We start from the raw sequence: 26,392 nt of genomic DNA, 5'->3' as shown, positions 1-26,392 counted from the left end.
AAGATTTTCCGCCTCTACCGGTAGCTTGTTGGCTTAATAGGGTTCTAAAGATTAGGCCCCACTGCTGGGCCTCGGGACTATATAAGACTAAGCGCCCGTTTTATCTCCTGAGACCCCATAACCACGCTGATCCCCGTTTATCGGGGTGTGTTATATCCGGAATAAATTGCATATTAATAAACTTATCAATGGTGGTAATCTTGATATTTCAGCGCGGCCAAGCGGGCGCCAAGAACCGGTGAACGCTGAAGCTGAAGAACATCTTACGCGCTAAACCGTGAAATTTTTATCGCTTGTAAAACTGGTTGCTACGTTGTCCTCCACTTCAGATTCTTTACGTATGTCCGATGCCCGGAGCTGCTACAGACTAATGTACTTTAAAAAGGTGGAAAATTGGCTAATTTAAGCTAAAAAGTGACTGTAAGTGACTATTGTTCACACAAAAAGAGGCATGTAATGATTCCAATACACATTTAATTTATTGGCCTGAATTTACAAGATTAAATTAAATTCGGGATTGAAAAACAAAATTACAATTGCTTCATTAAATTTTACGCGTACTGTTCAGACAAATTGTAATTGAAAGCAAAATAAACATTTGACACTTAAATGCCGTATTTATATTTCGATTATTTTGAATATGAACTAGAGGATCAGAAAAGTATAAATTAAAATAATTTCAATTATAGTAATTATTTTTTTTTAATAAAGAATTCTTATTCTGATCCCTCTAATAGCTTAATTGGAAAAGCACCTAACTGGAAATCAGAAGTTTTGTGGTTCGATTCCCAATGGAGTGAAGAAAGAGTAGGATATTTTTTTCAAGAAATCATTTTAATTTTAATTTGAAATATTATTTTCCATCTAGTCTGATTAGAGGTTAAGCATTTTCTGTTATTGAAGATTCTTAACTTGATCGCTATTGTGTAGATTTTCTGCCTTCATAGTTTGAAGGGTTGTCTATGGTCGGTAAAGTACCATCTCTGATGATATAACAGATTTCTTTAAAAAATAATTACTTGTACTATTAACACCTAGCTAAAAATTAGTGTTATTTTCTTGAATTAAGAGCTCTTACTCTGATCCCTCTAATAGCTTAATTGGAAAAGCACCTGACCGGAAATCAGAAGTTTTGTGGTTCGATTCCCAATGGAGTGAAGAAAGAGTAGGATCTTTTTTTTCAAGAAATAATTTTAATTCCAATTACAGTTTTGCTGAGTTCGTAGCATAAAATGTTCTTAAAACAGGGTAAATAGGGCAAAAACTTTAAATTGATAACAATTCAAGTAAAAAAATTGCAATTTCAACAAAGTAGATGAAATACATGAATGACATGAACAAATACATGAATTTTCAACCAAATAGTTAAAGATTCTACGAAAAAAAAAATTTGCAATAAAAAATGAAATAGTCAAATTTTCAGTTACAAAATTACTTTTTAAGCATAAAAAACAAATTTTCAACTGAAGAGTTCAATTTTCACAAAAATTATGAATCTGCTGCCGGAGAAATTAATTTTTTAATGATACTTCATTGTCGACCACAAAAGGTCCATTTTCAACTACAGAGTACAATTTTCTTCCAATCAAGATTTATTTTTAACAAGAAAGTGAATAGCTACACTTTCAGTAAAACCATTAGTTTTCAATGAAAAAAATAAGACTTTTTAACCAAAAACATTAATTTTCAACCAGGAAGAAAAATAATTCAATTTTTAACTGAATATTTAAATTGTGCACTAAATAATTACATTTTTAACTAGTGAAGATAAATTCTCAAACAAAAATATAATAGCAGACTTTTCAATTAAAAAGGATTAACGTACAACCCAAAATAGGCATATTTTCTTCTTGGGCTCTATTAATTCGCAGTTGGCGATTGAATCAAAAAAATAAAAAGAGGCATAGTTTTTTTTAATAGATGAAAGTAGAGGAATTATTTTAAAAAGTGGTATTTTCATACCATAGATTACTATAGATTTCATACATAGAATAAGTAAATCTTCTTTTTTTTAGATAAAATTTAAAATGAGATAGATTAAACTGAGTAAGGGGCCTCTTGCTTAAAAAAAGTAACTATAGTAACTATCTCGTGACGATTGACGTATTATTTTTAATGTTGGATTTTATATCTTATCATTGACGTATTTCAAAACTTTTGAATTCTTCACCGAAATCAAGTAAAAACCATTTTGGTCGAGGATGATGATTTTTTTATGGATACACTTAGAAGTGCAAGGAAGTCTTGAGAAGTTTTTTCATTTCTTAAAGTGCAGAACGTCTGAATAATTATTATTCAAATTCACTAAAACACCTAAAATCAAGTATTTCGGCCCAACTTTTTTTCATCTTCTATAATGTTTCGATTTATTTTTTAAGAATCATAAATATGAATTCATGGCTTTAGAGAAAAATATGCTTTGATGAAGGATATGTTTGATGATATCTGTTTTAAATATTTCCTAAACGATTGTATTCTAATTTTTTAGATTTAAACTACATCACCGATAACGGAGGAATTTTTATATATTCGATCCAGAAACTAAACGCGAAAGATAAATTAATTCTGTAGTTGCAAAAAAATTTTAAACACTATAAAGTACTAACATCTCAAGTAAAATTATTGCAGTTTTGATGAAAAATTTCATTTAAAACTAATAACATTAATGTTCTTTAAAAAATACGAATTTTTAAACAATAATGATGAATATTCGACTAAAAAAATAAATGTTTAATAAACTAGTTCAACTTTTAATCAAGTAGTCATATTCTCAACCATAAAATATGAATTCTTAACAAGTTTAACAGTTAATATTTCATACAAATAGGATTTTAGTTTTTAAAAAGCAGTGTAATGCATGCAAAAAAAAGACAAATATTCAGAAAAAAGGTCAATCCTTAATTAAAAATAATAATTCTAAAACAAAAACTTGCAATTTTAACCAAAATAGATAAATTCCCAACGAAAAATATAATAGTTGATTCTTAAACTTAAAAACATTTGTGTTTTGATCAAACACAGTTGAATTAATCTGAATAAGACGAATATCCAATAAAGAGATTGATTGCTTAACCTAGCAAGATTTTCCAATCAAGACATAGAACAAACGTACGAATTTTTAACAAAAAAAAGCTAATTTTTAAACATTTAGTTGAATATCGTAAAAAAATAGTTAATTTTAAGCGCAAAAGGACGAGCTTCTAAAAAATAGTTACAATTTCAACTAAGGAGATGATTTTCAACGATGAATGATGAATTTCAAAGATCATTCTTGAACCGAAAAAATTAATATTTAACAATTTCGTTTAGTTTTAAACGAACTAGTTAAATTTTCAAACAGAAAAGATGAATTATCAATGAAACATATAATAGTTAATAACATGTAATGTTAATGAGTTTTCAAAAAAAAGCCATTCTCAACGAAAAATATAATAGTTCACATTACAGCTCAAAAATATTTTTATTTTAAGTTAAAAACTCTTGAAGATTTTTAGGTCAAGAAATAAAACCAATTTCGACCCAACTTTTGAATTTTTAACTCAAAAGACAATTTTTCTACAACACAGTCGAATTTTCATTTACAAAACACGAATTTTCAATAAAAAAAAGAATTTTTAAACTAAAAGTTGAATTTTCAACTAAATATTTGCATTTACAATCAAAGAGGTGAATTTTCAAAAACAATGATAAATCTTTACCACAAAAATTAACCTCGAACATAAAAGTTTAATTTTCAGCCAAGTAGCTAAATTTTCATCGCTAAAAGGTGAATTTGAAAAAAAATCGATACATTTTTTACCCAAGTGATTAATTTTGAAACGAATAGTCGTATTTTTAAACAAAAAAGATTAAATTTCAACCGAAGCAGGTAAAATTTTTTAAGCAAAAGATGAATTAAGAAAAGATGGATGAATTTTCAAACAAAAAGGATTGGTTTTTTGATAAAATAATAAAATTGTAAAAAATAATAATAATAAAACAACAATACAAAAATACAGTTAATTTTTCACTGCACACTTGTTGATTTTAAAATAAATATGTACTTTTAAATCCGTGCCACACAAGGTTTGTCGGACTACTTAAGATTTTAGACCCTGAATGTCTATTTAAAATTTGTTAAACAAAATTTTTTTAATTGCTAGCACACTCTTATAAATTTTAATTAATTTGGAGTGATTTTTCATATGGTTTAATTCAACATTTTAGCAAACTTCGTTACTGAAAAAATGTTCATCTCCAAAATTATGTCAGTTTTGCAAAAAATATTTTTTTTTAATACTAAAATCTATTTTTAGATGACATCAACAAAAATTTTGCACATATGAGAGCTTTTAGCTTATAAAATACATTAGAAATAAATTTTAACGTATTCGGAAGCATAGACTGAAGAAGCAGAGATTTTTCAAAAATTCTTTTTATTATTTTTTAAATGATTTTATTTCAGTCCACTTAAAAAAATAATTTTAGGGTATAATACATTTGAAATTATTCGAACATGGGCTTGTGTCAATTTTTCTTTTTACCTATTTGTGACTCTTTGCTCTTCTTGAATATTTCTCTGACATATTTTATCAGTAGAAATTTATGGAAACGTTTTGTTCAATATTCACGAAATACCCATACGATATAATAAGTTTTTATTGATAAATAAAATTCCCTTTTTACCTAAAATTGATCCACTGAACCCATATAATCCCTGCACTTCATATGTACATCATTAGGACTGCCAATTCGTGGAATATTCTCTTCAAGCAGTTTATTTCTATTTGTCTAAAAATTAATTCAGTGCTTTTACTTTGCTGTCTTGTAACTCTTGTTCAAATTTGAATTTTTCACGCTCTAAGGTTGTTTCAAAGGGCGAACCTTCAGCCTTAAAAGGCAATATAATAGGTGGCGGTCCTGCGGACTTAACCTAAAACAATCATTAATCAATAAAATAACGTCCGACAAGGAACATTTGAGATTGTTCATTTTCTTTTTATTCCAATTGAAACAAAACGCAGCTGAGGCGACCGAGATTGTTTGCTCAACCTATGAAGAAGGTGTGTCGACACATAAAATGTGTATAAAGGGGTTTTAGAAATTTCACAATGATGATTTTTCCATTGGAATGCAAAAAGCATGCAGTGTCTCAAATGCTCCTTGTCGAACGCTAGTTCACACTAATGATTGTTGAGGTTGAGTCCACACGGCCACCATTGATTATGTGTTGGTTTAAAGTTTAATAGGTTTAAAAGCCATTCATAAACTTTTGAACCTGAAAGAAATTGGGTCTTGGGAAAATGTAGAAAGATCTTCGAGAGGGAAAATTGGCATCACGAAGAAAAGGAACGAATTGTCACGAGGTGTTCTACGTCGCCGAGACAGGTCAACATCGCCAGTATCTATCGCGGCCTGCGCTTCGTATCGCACGATGTATACAGGTCTTATCGGTGAAATTAACTGCGGACAAACCGTTTTATCGCGACGAAAGATAGTCCACAGTGATTAATGGCGGTCCCGTGGCTCCTTAACGGTACACGGAAAGCTGTGGACGCCCTGCCGGGCCGGAAGACGCTCGAAGAAATCGAAAAGTACCAAAGAACGCGGTCATAAGATTTCAATGCAAGATTTATTACAGTTTTCAATTAAAAACGTATTGTACCTTTTTTATTCTCAACGTAGAAAGTGCAACGTGTCAAAATTAATCTCAGATTCTGCTCGCCTTGCATTCTCAGGTTTTGTAACTTCTTTTTCACTTCCTTTTTTGATATTAGATATCGAAAGTTTACAATGTTAGAAAGATGGATACATGTTGATTTTATTCTTCAAGAGAAAATATTTTTTATATGTACATTTCAGAACGATAAATTACTTCTTTATGAAAAGAGAATTTATACTGCAAGGTTTCTTCAGTTGTACACAAATCTGTTATGCAATATCCATGGATACTTGAGGACGTGAAACTGCCTCCTTTAGCTTTAACGGGTGTTGACATAAGTGGAAACTATTTTTTGTTCCTCCATAATAATTATGGGAATTTTTTTTTGCTTTGAGAAACTCTTCAAATTAAGCAAGATAATACGTCCACCGGGAACTTTAAAATCCCATTTAATTAACTTGTGTAAATTTTGGTTTTTCGAAAAATTTAACTTATACTGCAGGATTTGATCAAAACGTGCGAAGTTTTTTTGGGAATGATAACATACCCTTACCCCCTCCCCAGCATCCCAATATTGCCCAAAAATAAAATACTACATTTCTACGTATTATTGTTAATTTTCAGCAATTTCTGTCATCTGTTTTCTTACAAAGAAGCACTAATGATAATAATAGTAAAAATAATAATAAAAATAATAGTAAAAATATGAAGAATATAATAATAAATATGATTTCATAATTTATACTTTATTATACTCAATTTGAAGGAAATTTTCAAAAATAAGCAATAATTGATTAAGCAATTACATGAAGCTTTCAATAGAATTTACTACGCCTTGAAATCATGCAATATTATGTTTCACTCATGAAATAGGATTTTCAAACTTTTTTGGGCAAAGATAATTGTTTAAACAAACATATCTTGTTTGAAAAATTTTAAAATGGTTAATATATTCTTTCTATACACTATATAGTCAGAACAATAATTGTATCAGTTCCATTAAAATTTTTTTTTAAGTTTTTGAGAAAAAAAGTGCTTGAGCAAATAAAAATTGTGACACCAATTTGAGCAAAAAGTGGACATCTTGGACTCAAGATTTCCCCGCGCAATGAAAAATATATATTTTAAAGAAACGATTTATTTAATTCAAGAAGAATATTTTTTCAGTAGAAGAGGTACATTTGACCTCTTTTATACAGTATTTTAGTTTGGAGTCTCAATTTTAAATTGCTAGAGCTTGACTGTCTTCAATTTTTAATTGCTTAATAAGGTGGAATATATCAATCTGAAATTAATTAATTCTTAACTTTTGTATTTCAAATGTGTTTAATTTTAAATGCTTTTAATTTTAAATGCAAAACATTAAGAACCTTTTTGAAATTGCACCATTTTAAACAATTTAAATTTGAAATCCTCTTTTGATATTTTAATTGAAAATTCAAATTGATTAGACATTGAAGCTTACTTTTGGAAATTATAACATTTAAAACGATTTTAATTTAGACGAAGCAACTTCATTTAGTTAGATTTTTTAACTCGCAATAATTAAGGATTTTTAAATTCAAAAGCTTTTAATTTAACATTATTCAGAAATATTTTTTTATGTTTAAGCAACAATCATAAATTCAAAAACATTCTAAGAGTTCTCAGGAATACTAAAGAAGAGATACCAAGATATTCATGACATCAAGAGTAAAAGGTTTAAATTTTTAAATAAATTTTTTTTTCTCAAAAAAGATATACTCTCTTTGCTCCATTGAGAGTGATGAAGGTAGATCTTTTTCAGATAAAATCTAATTTAAAAATTTGAATAAGTTTATTTTCCATCTGGTTTGAACTGATATTAGGTACTTTCTGTCATTTTAAGAGTTAACTTGATCGATAGTGTTGATTTCTATTTTCAAGAATGGTGGAATAATATCTACACTGATTGGTGGCAACAATCTATGATGATAATATAATATAATTCGATATTTTTTAAGGATAATTTAAATATTAGCTATTTACTGAGAATAGGGTACCATAGGGACAAAATCCGGACTGGTATAGAACTTTGACCAATTATAAAGGTAACGGAATGAAAATAAAATAAAAAAATATATAAAATAAGAAGAGAAAGAAATATTTATAGTGGGAGGAGCTTGGAATGCAAGGATAGGAAAAAGGGAGTTAACACATGGACGGAAAATATAAAATAGGAAATACAAAACATCAGTTGCTTAAAAAAGATGGAAAAGAACTATTGGAGATTATGGGAGAAAGGAGTTATCATGTACTTAATGGTAACAAAACAGGAGATGAATAAGGAGAATTCAGAAGCAGTAATTTACTATGTAATTACAAATATTGGAGGATATGAAAAAGTAAGGAAATTAAGTCTAAAGACGAAAGTGGAATTAGATTATCAACACTTGAATATGACTTACAAGTAAAGTTGAAAAGAAGATGAATAAATCATAGTTGGAGATAATACAGTGAGAGAGAGAGAGAGAAAAGTGTGGATAAAGAAAGCGGAGAAAAAATATGTAGAAAAGAGAGAGAAAATCAAATTTGAGAAAGTAGAAATAAATACCGTAGTTCAAAGATAAAAGCTACTAAGGGACAAAAATTGGCGAAAAACTTGATGGAAATCGAAAAGAATATAGGGTACTTTACAAAGGAAAAGATTAAATAATTGAAAAGAAATAGAGGAGCAAATTAATAGTATTAAACCGAAGGAAGAAACGAGAAGATTTATCAATAAAATTAAGGAGAAGAAGGAAGCTACAAGTGAAAAGATGAGAATCGGTGAATGGAGGGAATATTTTATAGAATAAAGGGTCAGAAGAGAGACAAATAAAAAATTGGCCGAGGGGGACAATAAAGGGTATAAGGAGAAGGTAGAGCTCGAGGGAAAGGAGAGAAGCACAAATAAAAAAAAATTAAAGGGTGAGAACGCGGGAGGAAGCGATGGGCTAAGCAATGAAGCGTGGGTATATAGTAGCAAGCAAATCAGAAAAATTGAAAAAGGTGATAAAAACAGAGTTGTAAGAAAAAGGATTCTTGGAAGAATAGAAAGAGGGCCTGATAATGCTAATAATATATGAAGAGAGAGAAAAAGACAAAGTAGAAAATCACAGTGGTATAACACTTTTGCATACGGTTTATAAATTGTTAGCAATGGTATTAATGGAGATATTAAAGAAGGAGCAAGAAACTATGGGGACATTACTAGAATGCCAAGCAGAATTTCGAGAAGGTAGAAGCGCGATAGACAATATATACATTATTTAACATGTATTAGAGAAGAAATTAAAGCAAAAAGGAGGTAAATGATGGCAGTATTCCCTTCGGTAGACATGAATAAGCTCTGGGAGATGATGGCGAAAAGGAAGATAAGAAGAGGTTGACCAGAAATACTAAGAAAAATAAGGGAAAAGAGGTGCTGAAAAACGATGAGGATATTTAGGAGATACCTGACAGAAAATAAACTTATGTTGATTGTAGAAAAGTCGAAAATAATGGTCTTCAACAACAAGGGTACAAAAAAAGATCGTAAGGAATGACACTGGAGAGGAGTAAGGTTTGAAGAAGTAAAGAAATTGGTATATTCTGGATTTATGTTAAGAATAGTGGAAACTCGGAGATATCGGTAGTTTGGGACCGGTCAGGGAAGCCTGTAATTGTAAATAGGACAGTAAACAAATGTCAATGTGTGAAAGATTTCTATGTAGGTGATTGGATCCAGATTGACCACTGCCGGGTGTGTTACTTTGATGATCGCCCTCTGTCGTCAGCTTATGTGGCTGTCTCCTGGATCCGGTTTCAGACTGATGCAAGTCACTGGTTCTATAGTTTCCACGCCCAGGACCACGAACAAGGGATAAAGAATCAGTGGCCAGGTAAGCACGCGAGGACCTACCTGAAAATCGTAGTGTAGGAAACGCTCACGAAGATCCTGTTACAGCAAGGTGGAAAGTGGACTCGTTTTAACTTTTAATAGGCCAACCTCTCTCGCTTATGTTATAATAGTTCAACAATATTCAATTTCCTTCATTGCCGAATTGGTCGTTGAATTCGTCTTACAATGTCAGAAATATGAGAGTTGTAATTGGTCAGTACAGGCAGAAAATTATGCTAAGAGAGACTACAACTCTGGACAGGGTGACTGGGCCTGGAAACGAATCGATGCAATCATCGATGGACCGGAAGACATCGAGGGCCTACAGTGAACCCAAAAGCATTCTTTTTTAGAGAAAAGTCTCTCAACCGTTCAATCTTAAACGAATTTTGATGCCTACTGTTTTAATTAGCTGGCCTAACGGCTGACTGCTTTTTTTTTACTTTAGCCGAAGCAACATTTCTCATTTATAATTGAATTAATTTTCTGTATACCTTTATAAGCGTGTCACTACTCGGGAGATTACAAAATGCAATAAAACAGGGCTCATATCAGTTTAATAACTAATCGTTAATAATTTATAATTTGCTGGAAAAAGAAAGAAAAATAGTCATTTGAAATGGTTAGTTGTTGAAATTTGAACTTTGTGCATCAAATTTAAGAGAAACTAATATGTGATTTTTTGTTTAAAAAGCGGCTTCTTTTAGAATTTTTAAAAATATTTCAGTCATAAAACATGTATTTTCTAAATTGGAATCAGTAAAATCATATAAAATAACCTAAAACCTTTTAAATTCTAGGAAATTCTTAAAAATATTATTCATTGAACTGCCTTAGAATATTTAAAATCTTATAAAACTTCCTATAGCGTCTGAGAAAGCTTTAGAAATTCATGAAAGTAATTAAAATTTTTGGAAATCCTAAGGATTTCATTAAAACCTGTTGAAATCCCTGGAAATCTGTGTAAAAAATTTCGTAGAACCGTTTTTAGGACAAGTCTGAAAGACTTTCACCAAACCGGTTGGTAAATCCCAGCCCGCTGCTGACTCTAAAGGATTAGACATGCTAATAGGAGGTTTGATAACTTATGTCATAAATCTGCCCCGAGTAAAGATAAAAAAGAATAATCTTTTGTTTATGAAAAGTTTAGTCTGCGGGGACTTGGCATGGTTTGTACCAAGTAGTCTTTCATCAGCTTATTCCTGCGTACATTGAATGTTTTGAAAGCCGAGTGGGCTTATCTCTGCTCCCTTGGCAAATATCACGTAACGCAGATTGCAGGAACGACAAGGTTAGGAGTAAGCAACAATAAAACTAAGAAGAAGAAGAATGACAAGCAACAACAGCAGCAGGGACAACAATCGATGTAAGTTCAGATGGAGTCGTGGTTGAAGGTTATATGATAAAGGGAGAGGATCTTGATCGTTAGGGTAAATTAAAGAGAAGAGAAACCGGTTTAAAAGAGTTCCGATTATCATAGCAAGAACTAGATTCAAGGAACGTCAGGAACTGATCTTATACTTCGCTGGTGGCATGAACCAGGACAGTGGATCCTTCCGCAGACGATAGGAACGGGAATACTAGGGTAGTTACTTACCGAGCATGATCGAGATCTCGCTTGTTGCCAAGTAGAAGGGCGGTGAAGTAGGATGGCAAGCGGAGATCCGCCAGTTGCTTCAGGAGTCCTCTCGCCTCCTGAAAGCTTCGTTTGCACGTCACACTGTAGACAATGACGAATGCCTCTCCCCATCTTATGTGTGAATAGAGACAATTGTTTTCCTGAAACAGAAATTAGCATTTTTTTTATTATTCGAAAATACAGTTTATAGAATCGCGGTAGTTAGGCCATTTCGAGCGCGATTAGCACTCAGATGGGTATCCATTGCTGAGATGGATATCCATTGGTCAGGGCTCACCAGAAGTTAATCATCGATTGACATGATTGACAGTGTGATTCACGAAGGCTAGGTCAAATAGACCCCAACAAATCTTAGTCTTACTCAACCTTCATTATCTTTTAACGCATTACTTCTTGCTACCTACTGACTGCCCGTAACGACCCTTACCCTTTGTACGGTTTGTAGAATTTCTCGAAACTGAAGAAAAAAAATGAGATAAAAACTTTCCGTGACCCTGGTCCTAGGTCATGCTTTCACTGCGTTTAACTAATTTCGAGCACGAGGTTTGATGCCTGTACTCGGAAAGTAGTTTTTCTGAAGTTTTCCTCTCTCCTGGCAAAAGTCTAGGCAAATTCGAGTACAGTGCAATAGTATAGTAATAATAGTACAAAATTATTATTTCGTGAATTCAAATAAAGCTCTGAGAAATCATCTTAATTGTTAATAAATTGTTTCACTTGAGAAAAGACCATTGACTAAAAATTTCCCAATATCATCTTCTTAAAAGGTACTTTAGATATGCCTCTATATATTTAAAAGCAAAGAGCTCAACTTTAAATAAAAATGGACAAACTTTCGAGCGTACATTTTTTAACCTTAATGCTTTAATTTGAACTTAATTTACAATACATTCTCCTTAAAATACATTGGTGTTAAAATTAATTTAAAGGCTTAATTTTAAACCTATTTTAATTGATTTTTCGCATATAAGAATTTGAAAAGAAATTTTGACCAAATTAAAACAAAAAATTAGTCATTTTAAGTATTTAAATCTAAATTCTAGGCTAAAACTACAGAAGAGAGTATTCAAAATTAAAAAATTAAAAATCACAAACGTAAATTATTACAAGTACAAAGCTTGCATGATAAAAAGTGTAAAAAATCTCAAAATAAGAATCAGTCTAGAATTCTAATTTTGAGAAGGTTAAAAAATGAATCATTTGTTACATAAAAATTTTAGGAGCGTAAAATATCGAATTTAAAGTATCAAGCATTGTAGAATTTGCAATTGAAATCGGACTTTGTTTGGAATGATATCAAATTTTGTTTAAAATTCAATAATTTTTTAATTTGCATTGTTATTTTATTTTATTTTAAATTAACAATGACCAAATTGAGCCTTATATTATCTACTTTTAAAAAATTAACAATTCCAAAATCAAAATGTTCCATGAAAAACGGTTCAATATCAACAATTTTATTTAAAACCGTTCTAAATTTTTCAATTTGAAACTTTTGGAAATTGTCTAGTTTAAAAAATTGCATTACAAAATTTTATAATTTTGGATATTTCGGACTAATAATTTTGTGAAAATGTATAGGCATTGATGTGGAAAGTAGAATTTTGAAAGATTGAATAATTTACCATACAATTTTGAATTTTCATATTTGAATATCTTGTAATTTTGAGCCGATATAGAATTTTTGATTATTGAAGTTTTCTACAGTTAACTATTATTAAATTAGTTAAGTCTTTAATTATCAATTCTAGATCTGTTTTTGACTCCAAATTGTTTAATTTTAAATCATTTTAATTATGGGTAGCAAATGACACATTTATTTTGAAAATGCACAATGGAAAATTAGAAGACTTCAAAAGGAAAAAATTTTAATTAAAACCTGAATGATTTTTACATTATTAAATGTTATAAATTATATTTTATAAATAAATTTATTCCAAGTAATTTAAACTCGGATAATTCATGCAATATCACGTGATGTTTGAAGAGATCGTATACTTTTTTTGATAACGATTATTCAAAAATTTCCGGTCCAGTAGCCACCCTGTGGCCACAAAATATTTATTCAAATACCCGCAGAAGTTCTGAATATATTATTCTAATTTTTTGCGAAGGATTGGATAATAATAGTTGCTTGATCTGTTATTATAAATTATAGCTGGTGTCAGTTGATAATTACTTTTTCACTTAAACAAAGCCTCATGAGCGTAATATATTCTCCAGGGCTTGTCATAAACCACAAATTAAGACCTCTCTCGCGGGAGAAGTCAAAAGGAAGAAGAGTAAGGAGGTAGGTGTGAGCAGCAAGATTTATATCATACTGATCACGAGTGCAGGTGCGTCTTCAATATGTATCTGCGGTACAGGTCACTTTTCCAAACATAAACCATAAGGTAAACTAATATTTTGTCGCCTTCGTAGGGCAATGAAGTCATGTTTTCTACTTACAATCTTATTTCTAGAGTTTCAGCTTTCTTTAAAAATAAAGAAAGCTGCTGAAAAGTGTAAAATTTGAAAGTTTACTTAACTATAAGCCTCAAAGCTTTAATTTATATTTCAAATCAATATTTATATGCTTAGAGGGCGCTCAAAAAGTACGTCCCATTGTCAGGGCGAGAGGGTACATTTTTTATGAAATTTGTAAACAATATTTTTAAATGCTTAAAAAAATAATTAGCAATTTTATTTTATAAGTAAAGCATCTAAATACAGACATTAAACTCTTCCATATTTCCCTTTTTTCATTTTATCGCCTGAATGTGAGCGGAATTAATAGAATAGAAATAAGTAAATGAGAAGAATCGTTTTTTTTTTTTGAGAATTAATTTTCTTAACTGAAAATTTAACTAACCCATTTTTGACTGAAAAGTCTACAATTAAATTTTCCAATCAAAATTCATATTTTTTCGTTAAAAATACAAGTATTAGATTGCAAGTTGAACTAAGCATTCAGTTGAAAATTTATTTTATTGTTTTAAAATTGAACTATTTTATTGACAGTATTTATTTTTAAATTAAATTTTCCACTAAAGTATTACCTATCTTACTTTTAGTTGAAAATTGATCGTTTTTAAAAAAAATTCTACTATTTCTTTGAAAATTTATTTAGTTTGTTGTAAGTTCGTTCATTTAGTAGAAAATGCATTTTCTTGATTTAAAATTCAACTATTTGGTTGAAATTTGGATTTCTTTGTTAAAAACTTATTTTATCAGTAAAAGAACCATCTCTTTTGGTTGGAAATTAGACTAATTGGTTAAGGGTTTAACTAGTTTGTTAAATTTAATTTTCTCAACTGAAAATTTAACCAAACTATTTTTGACTAAAAATTTATACTTTTCAATTTAAAAATTCAGCTATTGAATTTTGTATTCAAAATTAATGTTTTTCTTAGAAAACACAACTACTAGGTTGAAATTTGAACCAAGCACGTAGTTAAAAATTGATTTTACTGTTTTAGGATTAAACTATTTTGTTAATAAATTTGTTATGAAATCATTTTTTAACTGAGAATTTAACTATCCCATTTTTGGTTTAAAATTGACAATTTTCAGTTGAAAATTCCACTACTTGGTTGAAAGTTGTACTTTTTTGGATAGAATTTATTTTATTGATTGAAGATCTATCTCTCAAGTTGAAAATCAAACTATTTTTTTTTTTTAGATTATTTTTTTTGTGTTGAAAAACAATTTTTGGAACTTCAAATTTAAACAAAAATAACACTTTTGTTGAAATTCAACCGCTTTGTAAAAAAATTGTCTTTTTGGTTTTAAAATTCAACAAATTGAAACGCTTCTTACTAATTGGTTAAATATCATCTTTCTTGACATTTTTAGATCACAGACTCTTGTTGAAAATCCATCTCTTTTTGTAAAAAATACTTTTGTGTTAAAAATTCAACTACTACATTTTGCGTCGAGAATTGATCATCTTTGATAATATCCGACGACTTTTGTTTTTAAACGCAAATCGGGTTTTGTCAAAATATAAACTTTAAAAACTTTTGTCGAGATTGAATTTTTTTTACTACAGAATTAACTATTTTGTTAAAGGTTAAACTTTTTTGTAAAAACTAATTTGATTTTTTTTTTTTGAAAAATCATAATTTGAGATCAAAATTCATCTACTTTGATGACATTTATTCATTTTATTTTTATTGATGGAAAGTTGGTCCTTTTGGATTGAAAATTCAACTGTTTCTGAAAGATTCATCATCTTAGCTTAAAAATTCAACTATTAGTTTCAAAATACAACTTTTTTGATAGAAGTATAATCTTCTTTGTTTAAGAATTCGACTAATTGGTTGAAAATTCGACTGTTTGCCTACAAATTCATCTGTTTTGTTTAAAAGTTCAACTATTAATCTTAGTATTTAGTCCGAAAATTTCGTAGTTTTGGCTTGAAGTTGTTCAAGTTATTTAAAAATGTAACTTTTTACGGTTAAAGTTAGATCTTTTTTGTATGAAGAGTCCATTATTTAGAAGAAAGTTCATCTTTGTAAACTGACAGTTCAATTAGTCGATTTGAAAAAATGCATTCTCCTATTTTCGTGAAGAGTCACTCTATATCTGCGGTTTTGAGAGCATTTTGAGCTGTCAAGTCGATTCAAATATTATAGTTTTGTAGGTTTTGGATTTTATTTTAGGCATACATAAAATTAAATCGAAAGTAAAAAATTTCGATACAAAAGGGACATGGGGTTGTTCATATTTGTTGCATGACACGGGTCGTTGATCAATCCCTCCTGCAATTGCCCTAGGTGGAGAGCATCCTAAAGTCATCGTGCGTTCAACTTCCTCGAAATTAGAATGATTTAAAGTAGAATTTTTCATGTTAGAGCTCATAAACAAGATTTTTTGACTGAATCACAGTTCCCGAAGATTTGCATCCTTGAGAATCCTCAGGATCAGAGTGTCATTATTTTACGTAAACCCGCGCCACGCCGCGGTTTCACTCAGTCGGCACGACCTGAAAGCAAGAATCTACTTAGATTGAATTAAGCGACCGAGAATTTCGTTTCCGCTTCGGATTCGCAGATGCAATTATGCAAAGTGCAAGTCGAACTGGGATAAAGTTGGACGCGCAAAATGTCGTTCTTTCGTGACCGTTCCGTCGGTTTCTCATTGACATGATTGACCTGACACTGACAGGGAGCTTGTAATTATACCGAGACGTCGCGGAATCGTGCAAACTTTAGACCTAGAAACCTCGTAATGAACGGCTAGGATTTTATGATACCAGAATTCGTTCAAGTCTCTGAAGACACTTAAGAATTGAACTATGACCCTGATAACTTCAAACCAACCTCCGAGGATTAACAGCATACCAGGAAACGTCTTCCCTTTTTTCCAAAAATTACTAAGTTCCGGATTTTTAGATTTTGCGCAGTGATAATTCTCTTCACGCTATATAAATTCGCTTGAAATAGAATGCAACAACCGAGGATATTTCAATATTCAATTTCTACTGAAGACAATTCTCGAAAAGAATTTACAAAGTTGCTGAAAAATTTCGATTTCAAAATTCTGGGGGACCTTTTTTATGTTATTTCCAGGACAATTTTTTCAAGTTACAGACTCTTCGCTCACAGCTCTATTCTAGAATGAATGCGGAATCTTAGAAGAATGAAAATAATTAAACTCTGATTTGACCCAGGCCATTAAATTCTTCAATTATTTCCAGACCATATTTTCAGTTTTTGGAATCCAATTCAAGTTTCAAATAATTTTAAACTTTAAATGCTTAAAACTTGAAATTTTGTTCTGTTATTGTAAGAATAAGATTAAAATTCGAAATTTATTTTAATCATTGTGAAATTAGAAAAAATTCAAATTCTAACATGAAAAACATTTGTTGGAATAAAATGAATCATTATTCTCTTAATATGATAAAATTGTGTAAATTTAAAGATTTTGAAGTTGGAATTTCGGCATAGTATTTACTGTCGTTTTATGCCAATAAAATGACTTAAAAGTCACAGAAATACGAGAGCCTGCATGAATAAATGCATGGACATAAAAGAAGCTAGAGAAGTATGCCAGGACAGGAAATTATGGCGGCAAATAGTTAATAAAAAGAGTGTCAGTTGAGTCAAAAACGCCTGAAACAAAAGCCCTTGGCCACTAATGGACCCAAGTGGGGAATCTTACATAACGACTTTGTGAAGATCTTCACTTGGGGTGATTGCTACAGATATTGATCAGTAACCTGGGTTGGAGCAGTATTGCGGAACGAACGTGTTATTTACATAAATAACACGAGAATTCTGTATCAATCTGAAAATTCTCTATCCCTTCCACACATTACTCCTTTCCCCCACCGAGTGAGTCACGCCTACCCCGAAAGAGAAATGGCTTAATATATATATATATTGTTTCGAAAATTACAACCTTTCTATTTGTTGTCGTTTTAATTGTACAGGATTTTTAATATTAATTATTTTCAAAACATAAAAGTTTTCGAAGCCATTATTTCGATATTTGAGAACATATTTATTTTCATACTATAAATTAGAAAATTATAGTATTTGTAGGCTTATGGTATTTCTTTTATTTACAATGACTGATTCTTAAAGCCGTTCATATCCAAATATTTTACACTTTTGAATGGTTTTACTTTTTTATATTGAACTGATGATTTCTCTATTTTTAGGAGAACATTAACAGTTGGTACATAATAAATTATTTCTTCGGAACACGTTTATATTAAAATTGGGAAAATTTTTAATGTTTAATTGTATTAATCAGATATTATTATATTTTGGTCATTTTTTATTGATAATCTTTTAATTATTAAAAGCTTTTCTGTTGAAAATTAAATCGACTGTTAGAAAGTGCTTAAATATTCAAAAAATGTGTATTGAAAATTCAAGCAAATTATTAAGATTTTTAAAATTAATTATATTAAACTTTAATTCGAGTAAATGATGCTTTTTCTAACAATATACAACTATTAGATTATTTAAATTTCCTAATAACTAACTATTTTTTATTTTTGAGCCAGCTTTTACTTAATTTTAAATGTTTTCACTTGATATTATGACTATTGGGCACTTTGCATACATTTTTTTATATTCGAAAGCGTTGTATTTAAAATGATCAAATCTTGAAACATTTTTTCTAAGCTTTTAGGAAGAAATTGTATCAATATAAATGAGTTTAAGCTGAGGTCACTCTTTAATTAATCCAAATACTGTAATACTTATGATATTATGCACCTTCAGTCATTTCAAGGTTGCATGCAAAATTTAACTCATAGAAAATATTTAAAAAGATTTAGAAAAATTTCAAATGCTGTTCTAAAATTTCGAAAAAGGATACAGAAGACTTCAAAGCAAAATTCTTCAATTTCGCAAGATTAAAGATTTGTAGATGTAAAAAATTCTAATAAGTTTAAGAAATATTCAGAATTTTTGGAGGATACAACAATAATTGTATTGAAAACAAGATGTAGATCTTTGAAAATTTCGAGGGAAAAATGCAGAAGATTTCAAGGATTTTAAAAGGTTGCAAGAGAATAACACAAATTTCTTAAAACTCTTAGAAAATTTTAAATTATTTTTTATAGTCTAAAATTATTAAGAAATAACCTGACAGATTTGAAGTCAATTTTTTTAGTTTTGCGAAACTTTTTCAAAATTCTAGGAGAAATTCAAATAATTTTAAAAGATATTTAGAAGATCTTTAAATATTTCAAAAATAATAAAAAATAAAATGAAATAATATAAAATGTAGATTTTTGAAAATTTATAAAATAATTTTTAAAGACTTTAGAGATGATTTAAGGGATTCAAGATTATGAAAAAATTTCTTAATATTCCTGGGAATATTTGAAGTGATTCCTTATTTTGACAAATTTGTCACAAGGAGAATACTTCAAAGGTTTTACAACATCACAAAATCTTTTAGTAATCGTCTACAATGAGTCCGAAATATCTATGAACCATTTTAGAATAATTCGAGCCTGTTTAACAGATATTAAGGAATTATAGGAATTTTTAAAAGACTAAAAATATTTTATATTTTGAAGAATTTCTGAATATTTATAAAATATTCTATAATTTGTTTTATACATATTCGAAATATTTATTTTGTATTAAAAATGATTTGTTTCTTTAAATTACAATTTTACTCAATTTTTTTATTCTGGGCTGAAAAATGTTTTTGGGTCAAAACTTAACAATTTGATCGAAAGTATCTTTAGACGAATTCAGCTGTTTTTGATTAGAAATAAAAAAAATTTGGCAGTTTAATTATCAAAAATTAACTTTTTTGTTCATAATTAATGTTTTTTGTTGAAAATTAAACCACACAGTTAACAGTTAAACTACTTTGTTAAGGATTCACTTGCTTGCTTGAAGATTCATCATTTAAATAAGTTCAAAATTAATTTCTATGTCTGAAAATATAACCATTTTGTTGAAAATTTGTCTGTATTGGCAGGAAATTAATCTTTTTGATTGAGGATTTAACTATTGTCTTAAAAATTCATTTTTTAATTATATCAACTGTTTTTTATTTAATATCAAAGCATCTTTGGTTTGACAATTTAACTATTAAATTTTTTGTTGAAAATTCATATTTCTAGGATAAACATGCAATTATCTGATTAAAAGTTGAATTACTTTGATAAAAAGTAATATTTTTTCTAATGGAGATTCATTTTATTTAAAAATTCTTCTCTTTTGGTGAAAAATTATAAAGTATATTGTCGTCCGAAAGTATCGGATGAATATTCAAATTTTTTTCATAATTCATTTTTCTTCTTGGTATAAAAGTTATGCATTTGAGTAAAAATTCAACTGTTTAGGTAAAAATAGATTTTTTTATTAAAAATTCATATTTTTGAGTTAATAGATTTAACTTTTATGTATGAAAATTCGTCTGTTTAGAATAGTATATTGTGCTACAAATGCGAAAAATAGGCAGTTCCACACGAGTGTGAAGTTAGCTGTACGAGCCAGAAACGATCCGAGGATGAGACGATGGCAAATACTGTAAACTTCACAAGAGTTTCAACTAGATACTTTTAGCTCTTGCAGCACACAATATTTTTTCTAACAAATGCGAGAAATTTTTGATTTGAGAAACAATAAAAACCAATTTTTTGAAAAATTATGGTAATTTTTTGAAATTAATGGTAAAATTACAAAAATTACCTAAAAATTCCGGATATTTTTGGTAAATTTGTAAATTATAGAAAATTTATAGAAATTTAGCGTATCCGAAGCTTTTTCGATGAAATTCAAAGATTTCTGAAAATTTATGGATAATTTGCTAAATTTCCTCAAATTTATGAAAAATTGGATAAATTTCGAAAATTTTCAGAAATTTATGAAAAATGGGCAAATAACCGTTAATTTCAGATATCTAAAAGTTTCCAAAATTTTCGGTAATCTATTGGTAATTTATCGGTACTTTATCGGTAATTAGTCATTTATGGTAACCTGTAACTTCGAGTATGTCCAATAACTATTCACTACTCACAATCAGTCTCTCAAGCGTCAAATCATAATGAAGTGAAGTTATGATTCTGACAGTTCTGGAAAGTAATTCTGACTCGAAATGCGCAAGCGCAACAGCAAGAAACAGTAATCTTACTCAAAGAGCGCAAACGCAGCAGCTGTAAAAAGTCTTTTTCTAACTGATTTTTACCACAGTTTCGGAATTGGTCACTTTCCGCACGCAATACATGCCTCGAAAATCGAACTTTTCGTGCTTGTGTTAGAAAAAAATATTTACCGTTTTTTGGTTAAAAATACAACAGGTTGAAAATTAATCTTTTTTGATTCAGCAGTCAAATATTTTGTTGGAATTTTGTCTTTTTTTAATGAATTTGTCTGTTTTTGATATATAATAAAAATATTCTCTGCTTAAGTTATCAACGATTACATTTTTCGTTTCGAATTTATCTTTTTGATTAGAAAATTACACTATTTAGTTAAAGAATAACTTTTGTGTCGAAATTTTGATTTGACTTATCTAAATTTTTCAAAAACTCTTTTGAGTTTTCTCAAGAATTGTAGGAAAATTATATTCGCGACCTTCAATTAATCTTTGAAGGTGATTTTGAGAGTTAGGGGTGAAATTGATTCACTAAGAAGGAATTTCATTTAGTAGCGGTACACGTTGTGAAAAGAGTGTACTTGAGGTATGTAGTGAAGTTGGTTTAATGGCTCATAAATATTTATTGATCGATTGTATCGAGACAATTGGATGCGATACCGGAATGGATTCCACGTATGTTCGGGGCACTTGTGATACTATGACGAGGGGCGGTCGCGAACCTTCTTGGGCAATGCTCTCTACACTAACATAACTTACAACTCTCTGCTTATGAAACTCTGGTACAAAAGCGTACCGTTATGCCGAAATTGACCTTTCACAATTTTTCAAAATTCCGACATTGCCTTAACTTACTCCTTCCTGGAGGACAACCAATGGAACTGGCTTTAAAGAAAATCAAACTCTACGACCAACAAACTCTTAGATCCACAGTAAAGAACATTTGATCAATTTGCTACCGAAATGCAACCAAAATTATGTGGAACGCTTCAATACAGAATCCAGCTTTTTGATTTTATCAGCAAATTACGCAGCAGAATTATTCCATTTTCAAGATCAATTGCCGCATGAATTGTCATGAGTAGCCACTGTCAAGTTTGTTCCTACGTTTTCCTATATTTTTAAACAAAAAATAGAGATACCAAACTTGTGATTCATTCCAATCTGCAGGGTTTGCTAATCAATATTTTCAGAGTTCTTTTAATTCAAGCCAAACAATTTTTAAATCAATTTTTTTTTAATTTATCTTTTTATTTAAATGTTTGTACAAGGAATTTTTTAAATATTAACAATCTTAGAAATATATCGTTTTTGGCCTTCATATTGTCCTAATTGGAAAATGTAATAATCTAAACATATTGGTTCAGGATGAACGACAAAAAAATCATTAAGTTTCGACAAGGAACTTTAAGTAAATAAATCTGAAGAAATACTTTTAGAAGGTCAAGAAATATAATTTCCAGGGCCACATTGAGATTTATAGCCCAGTACAGAAAAATTAGAATTTTTATCCTACCATGAAATTCAACATTTTTTAATATTTCTTGTTGGTCCTAAGAAGCAGTCAATCTTCCAGAATTGAAAATTGAATTTAAGTATAGAAATAGAAATACAATACTTTCAGGAGGGAAAAACTAATTTTTAGAGTTGAATATTCTTCGTTTTTTTAGTAAAAAATTATTACTTTCACAAAATCCAACTATGTTTGATTAAAATTTAATTACTTCCAATTACTATTACATGTTTGGTTGAAAATTCATCCCTTTGTTTCGCAATTGTACAATTTTGATCTAATTTTATTCTTTTCAGTCCTTTTTTGGTTGAAAATTTAATTGATTTGTTCAAAATTCAAAAATGTTCATAGAGGCATTATGTTTTGAAGAAAATTCAGGTTTTTAGTTTAACTAAACGGGTTTTGATTTTTAATTTTAAAATTATTCTTTGTTGAAAATCAATGTTTTCAGTAGAAACTTCATCTCCTTTAGTAGACATTTAAGTTTTTTTAGTTTGGTTCGAAACATTAGGTACTTGTTGAACTTTATTGTTAAGAAGTAATATGTTTTTTTGGTGATTCGTCATTTTAGTTGGATATTGATAGCTTTCGTGACAAATAAAAATATTTTGTTCAAGGTTTTTTTGTATAAAAATTAATTTTTTTGATGAAAATTGAAATATTTGGTTAAAATAGATTTTTTAGTTAAAAATTCAACTTTTAGTTGAATATTTATGTATTTTTCGGACAATTTAGCGGTTTCTAAAACATTTTCGTTTGGTGTTAAGAAGTTGTGAATCTTCTGGTGTCAAAATTAGGTAAATCTAAAAAAACTGTTTAAACACGAAAAAAATAATTTCCAGAACCATAGAATTTCAAAGTTTTTTGAAACATTTTATGTTTCAGAGATATTGTGTGCGATTATGATTAGTTACAAATATAAACAATAAATGAATTAAATATAAATTATAATCAAAGTGAATGAAAACTATCCATTCTATGACTCAGGAGATTTCCGGAAGAAGAAAGCAAGAAAGTGAAATTGAACCAGCCGATGAACAATACACGAAAGAGTGATCACATCAGCAGACATAAAAAATTGATTGTACCAATCAATGATACCTCCAAGTTATATTGTGAGAGGAGAATGACTAGTGTTATTTCTCTTGATGTCAATTAAAGATAATATCACGGTTTCAAAATCAAATATCCAAATTGAATATTGCTACTTCCTTTTCATTATTTTCAGCACTTATCTAATATTGATTAATTAGTCATTTATCGTCGACTATAATTATAATTATTTTCTCTCCCCCTTTTAATCATTCCACTACCTGATTACAAAAATCTTTTTAATCAATCCTTCAATTCTTTAAGCCCTATAAACTATTGTATGCAATAACGTCTAAATGTCAAATTCTTAAATCATTTTGCATTTGATAAATACAGTATACTTACATTCCAATTCCTTATCTCACATGATTCTTCCAGAAAGACCCTTCGTTTAGAAACATGACAACTCTAAATTTCTCATGAGATTTTGCAATCTGGTATCGAGACTATTGAGTACTGACAGGAGCATAAAATTCTTGGTTTTAGAAAAATAGAGGCAACTCACGAGTGATATATCGTTTATACCTCGTCGAAAACGACACCGGTGGGCGCAACTTTGCCGCCTTTGCACTTCCTGCCGACTTCTATTAATAATCAAAAGGAACGCTCACTATTCCAATGTTAGATACGCTGAAGAGATAACAAACCTGGGATTTCATCCCGCAACAAAGTTTGCAAAAAAATTACTGGATATGATAATTGGCGGGTGTAATTTCTGTCTTTAATTCTACGACCTCAATTACATGTGCTGAGTTGTGCGGAAAAAAGTGAACAGCACGAGAAGCTGCGACACACAAATGCTGTGCTTATGTTCCGACCACTTCCAGTAAAGAGAGGCTCATTTGCATATTGTTGAACGGAGTTTATTTATGTCACTCTGTCTGGCCCATTTTGTACGCCTTGGGCAGGAAGTGAATTCTTTACCCTGACCTGTCTCTCTGGGAAAAATATAATTTTGCAAGATTTGATCGTGTTTGGACGTGAATATTTCAGAGGGAAAATATAATTGTAATCAGCATTGAATTCAATTTTCTGCGTAGCAGCTCAAATTCTTTCAAACTTTTTTCCACAATTTTTTCTGTTTGGGAATTTATAAATAGAACTGTCTTTTGATAAAACATAATACGGAAAATCTTACCAATTCTTACTTGCGCTTGGGGGGAGGGGGGAGTCCTAAGCATTTCTTACGTGAGTTGAATCTTTCTAATTATTAAAAAATATATATATCAGTCAAAAATTGTTTTGATTGTTGAAATTACTTTCGATAACGCAGCAACTTTTAATCCAAAGGACTTAAATTGAATTAAATTTAATTTTCAAACAAAGCAAATCTACATGAATTTGCTCCGGCAACGGCTGAAGTAAGATCTGCAACAATTAACAAAAGAATGTCTAGTTTTTTGTGTTTGCTTTAATTATTTTTAATTACGTAATATTTTATATAATTTGCGTCCAATAAATTGAAAGTTGAGGAGATACAAGTACTTACACTTCGGTATAGATACATCTTTGTTTTCCTCAAACTTCTATAAGATTTAGCAAAAATTTTCAAATCCTTGAAATCAGTTATTGCAGATTCTTTAAAATCCTATAAAAATCCTTTATAATCCCTTAAAAATAATCGGTATTCTTTCAAATGTTCAGGAAAATATTAAATCCATGAAAATGTTTTTAAGTCTTTTAAAATCTGTTCAATTGTTATTAAATCATTTGAATTATTTCAAATCCATTGAAATGCTTTATAATATTCAGAAATTTTGGTGATTTCGTTTATTATTTTAGAGCTCCTAAAAATCTATGCAAAACCTTGAAATCCCGTAAATTTTTTGGAAAATTTGATAAATCCCTTAGAATTTTTATTTCCTGTAAAAAATTATGGAAATCCTTTTGATTTCATAGACATCGTACATAATGTCCTGAAATTCCTTTGAAATACTTTAAAAGCTATGGAATCTCTCAAACTTCTATGGGATTAAGCAATAACTTTTGAAATCTTTGAAATCACTTGAAATATTGAAAACCCTATAAAAATCCCTTGCCTATAGTCTAAGTCTATAGTTATTGCCTAAAATATCTCAAAAATTTAAAAACCCGTAGAAATCTTTCAAAATTTCCTCAAATGCCTTGAAAGATTTCAAAATCAATTGAAAGCTATAAAAATTCCTCAAAATCCTTTCTAATATTCGAAAATGTTCTTAAATTCTCCTAAGTCTTTTGGAAACACTGGAAATCATTGTCAAAATTTTTAATCTTGTTAATTCGTTAAAAAATTTTGACTTGTTGATTGTATTTTTAAGGGGACATTTTTTGAAAGTAATTTAACAATTTCGGGTTTCAAAAGGTTTAAAGTTTAACTTTTTTAAGCTTTTTGATGATGCCACAAATTATTTAGTATTAGTTTGAGAGACAAGGCAACTCGCGAAGATCGAACGAGAATCCTTAAACAATTGCATCTATCCCAGCTGACACAAAAAAAAACACAAATCATTTTACATAAATGATAAGAAAAGGATTTATTGGCATAATTGTGGAATTTCCAGTCATTCTCTGAACAACTTATAAAGCCAAAACTGCATTTGAGAGGGACGTTTGTTTTCTTTGGACCTGATGTGATTTTTCCCTGAAATTGGAAACTTGTGATAGATTTTTGATCAAATCGTTAAAGTGCGTCAAAATTCTCGATATTAGTAGAAATTTCTAGAATGGACACTGAATTCTCTGAAATATATGCGATATTTTAATATCAAGAAATGCCGAATAAGATATCGAATTCAAAAATAAATTTAAAATTTTCGAAGGAAAGTAAAGATTTTACCGGACGTCATTTTCTCAGCTCAATGCAGTCAGTAATATAACATATTATTTCTGTCTTTTGCGTAGTTGTCTAAGATATGTGAGTAAAATTTGCGCTTGCAGACAGTTTGGGGCGTTTTAAATAGGTCAGTTGTTCGACTCATATGTAAAGACTAAAATTGTATTTTAAATTTAATGTCTTCTTGTATGACAATTTCCGCTATTTTTGTATTTTCAGAAACTAGAGTTCAGGCTTAGTTTTTATGATAGATT

General features: G+C 29.5%; 1 protein-coding gene across 3 annotated transcripts in view; it reads right to left on the bottom strand.

Annotated features, from left to right (window-relative positions):
* The window catches only part of LOC117171367 (ras-related and estrogen-regulated growth inhibitor-like), a 177,963-nt gene that overhangs the window by 8,655 nt on the left and 142,916 nt on the right, over positions 1-26,392 (bottom strand). For all 3 annotated transcript variants that reach the window (XM_033358616.1, XM_033358615.1, XM_033358617.1), the window contains one exon: positions 11,119-11,300. In XM_033358616.1, the coding sequence (XP_033214507.1) occupies positions 11,119-11,300 (182 nt within the window). The remainder of the gene's footprint in view (positions 1-11,118; positions 11,301-26,392) is intronic.

Source organism: Belonocnema kinseyi, chromosome 4 (genome assembly GCF_010883055.1).
Source record: "Belonocnema kinseyi isolate 2016_QV_RU_SX_M_011 chromosome 4, B_treatae_v1, whole genome shotgun sequence".
In the NCBI taxonomy this organism is placed as follows: Eukaryota; Metazoa; Arthropoda; class Insecta; order Hymenoptera; family Cynipidae; genus Belonocnema; species Belonocnema kinseyi.
This window is presented reverse-complemented; position numbering and strand designations above follow the sequence as displayed.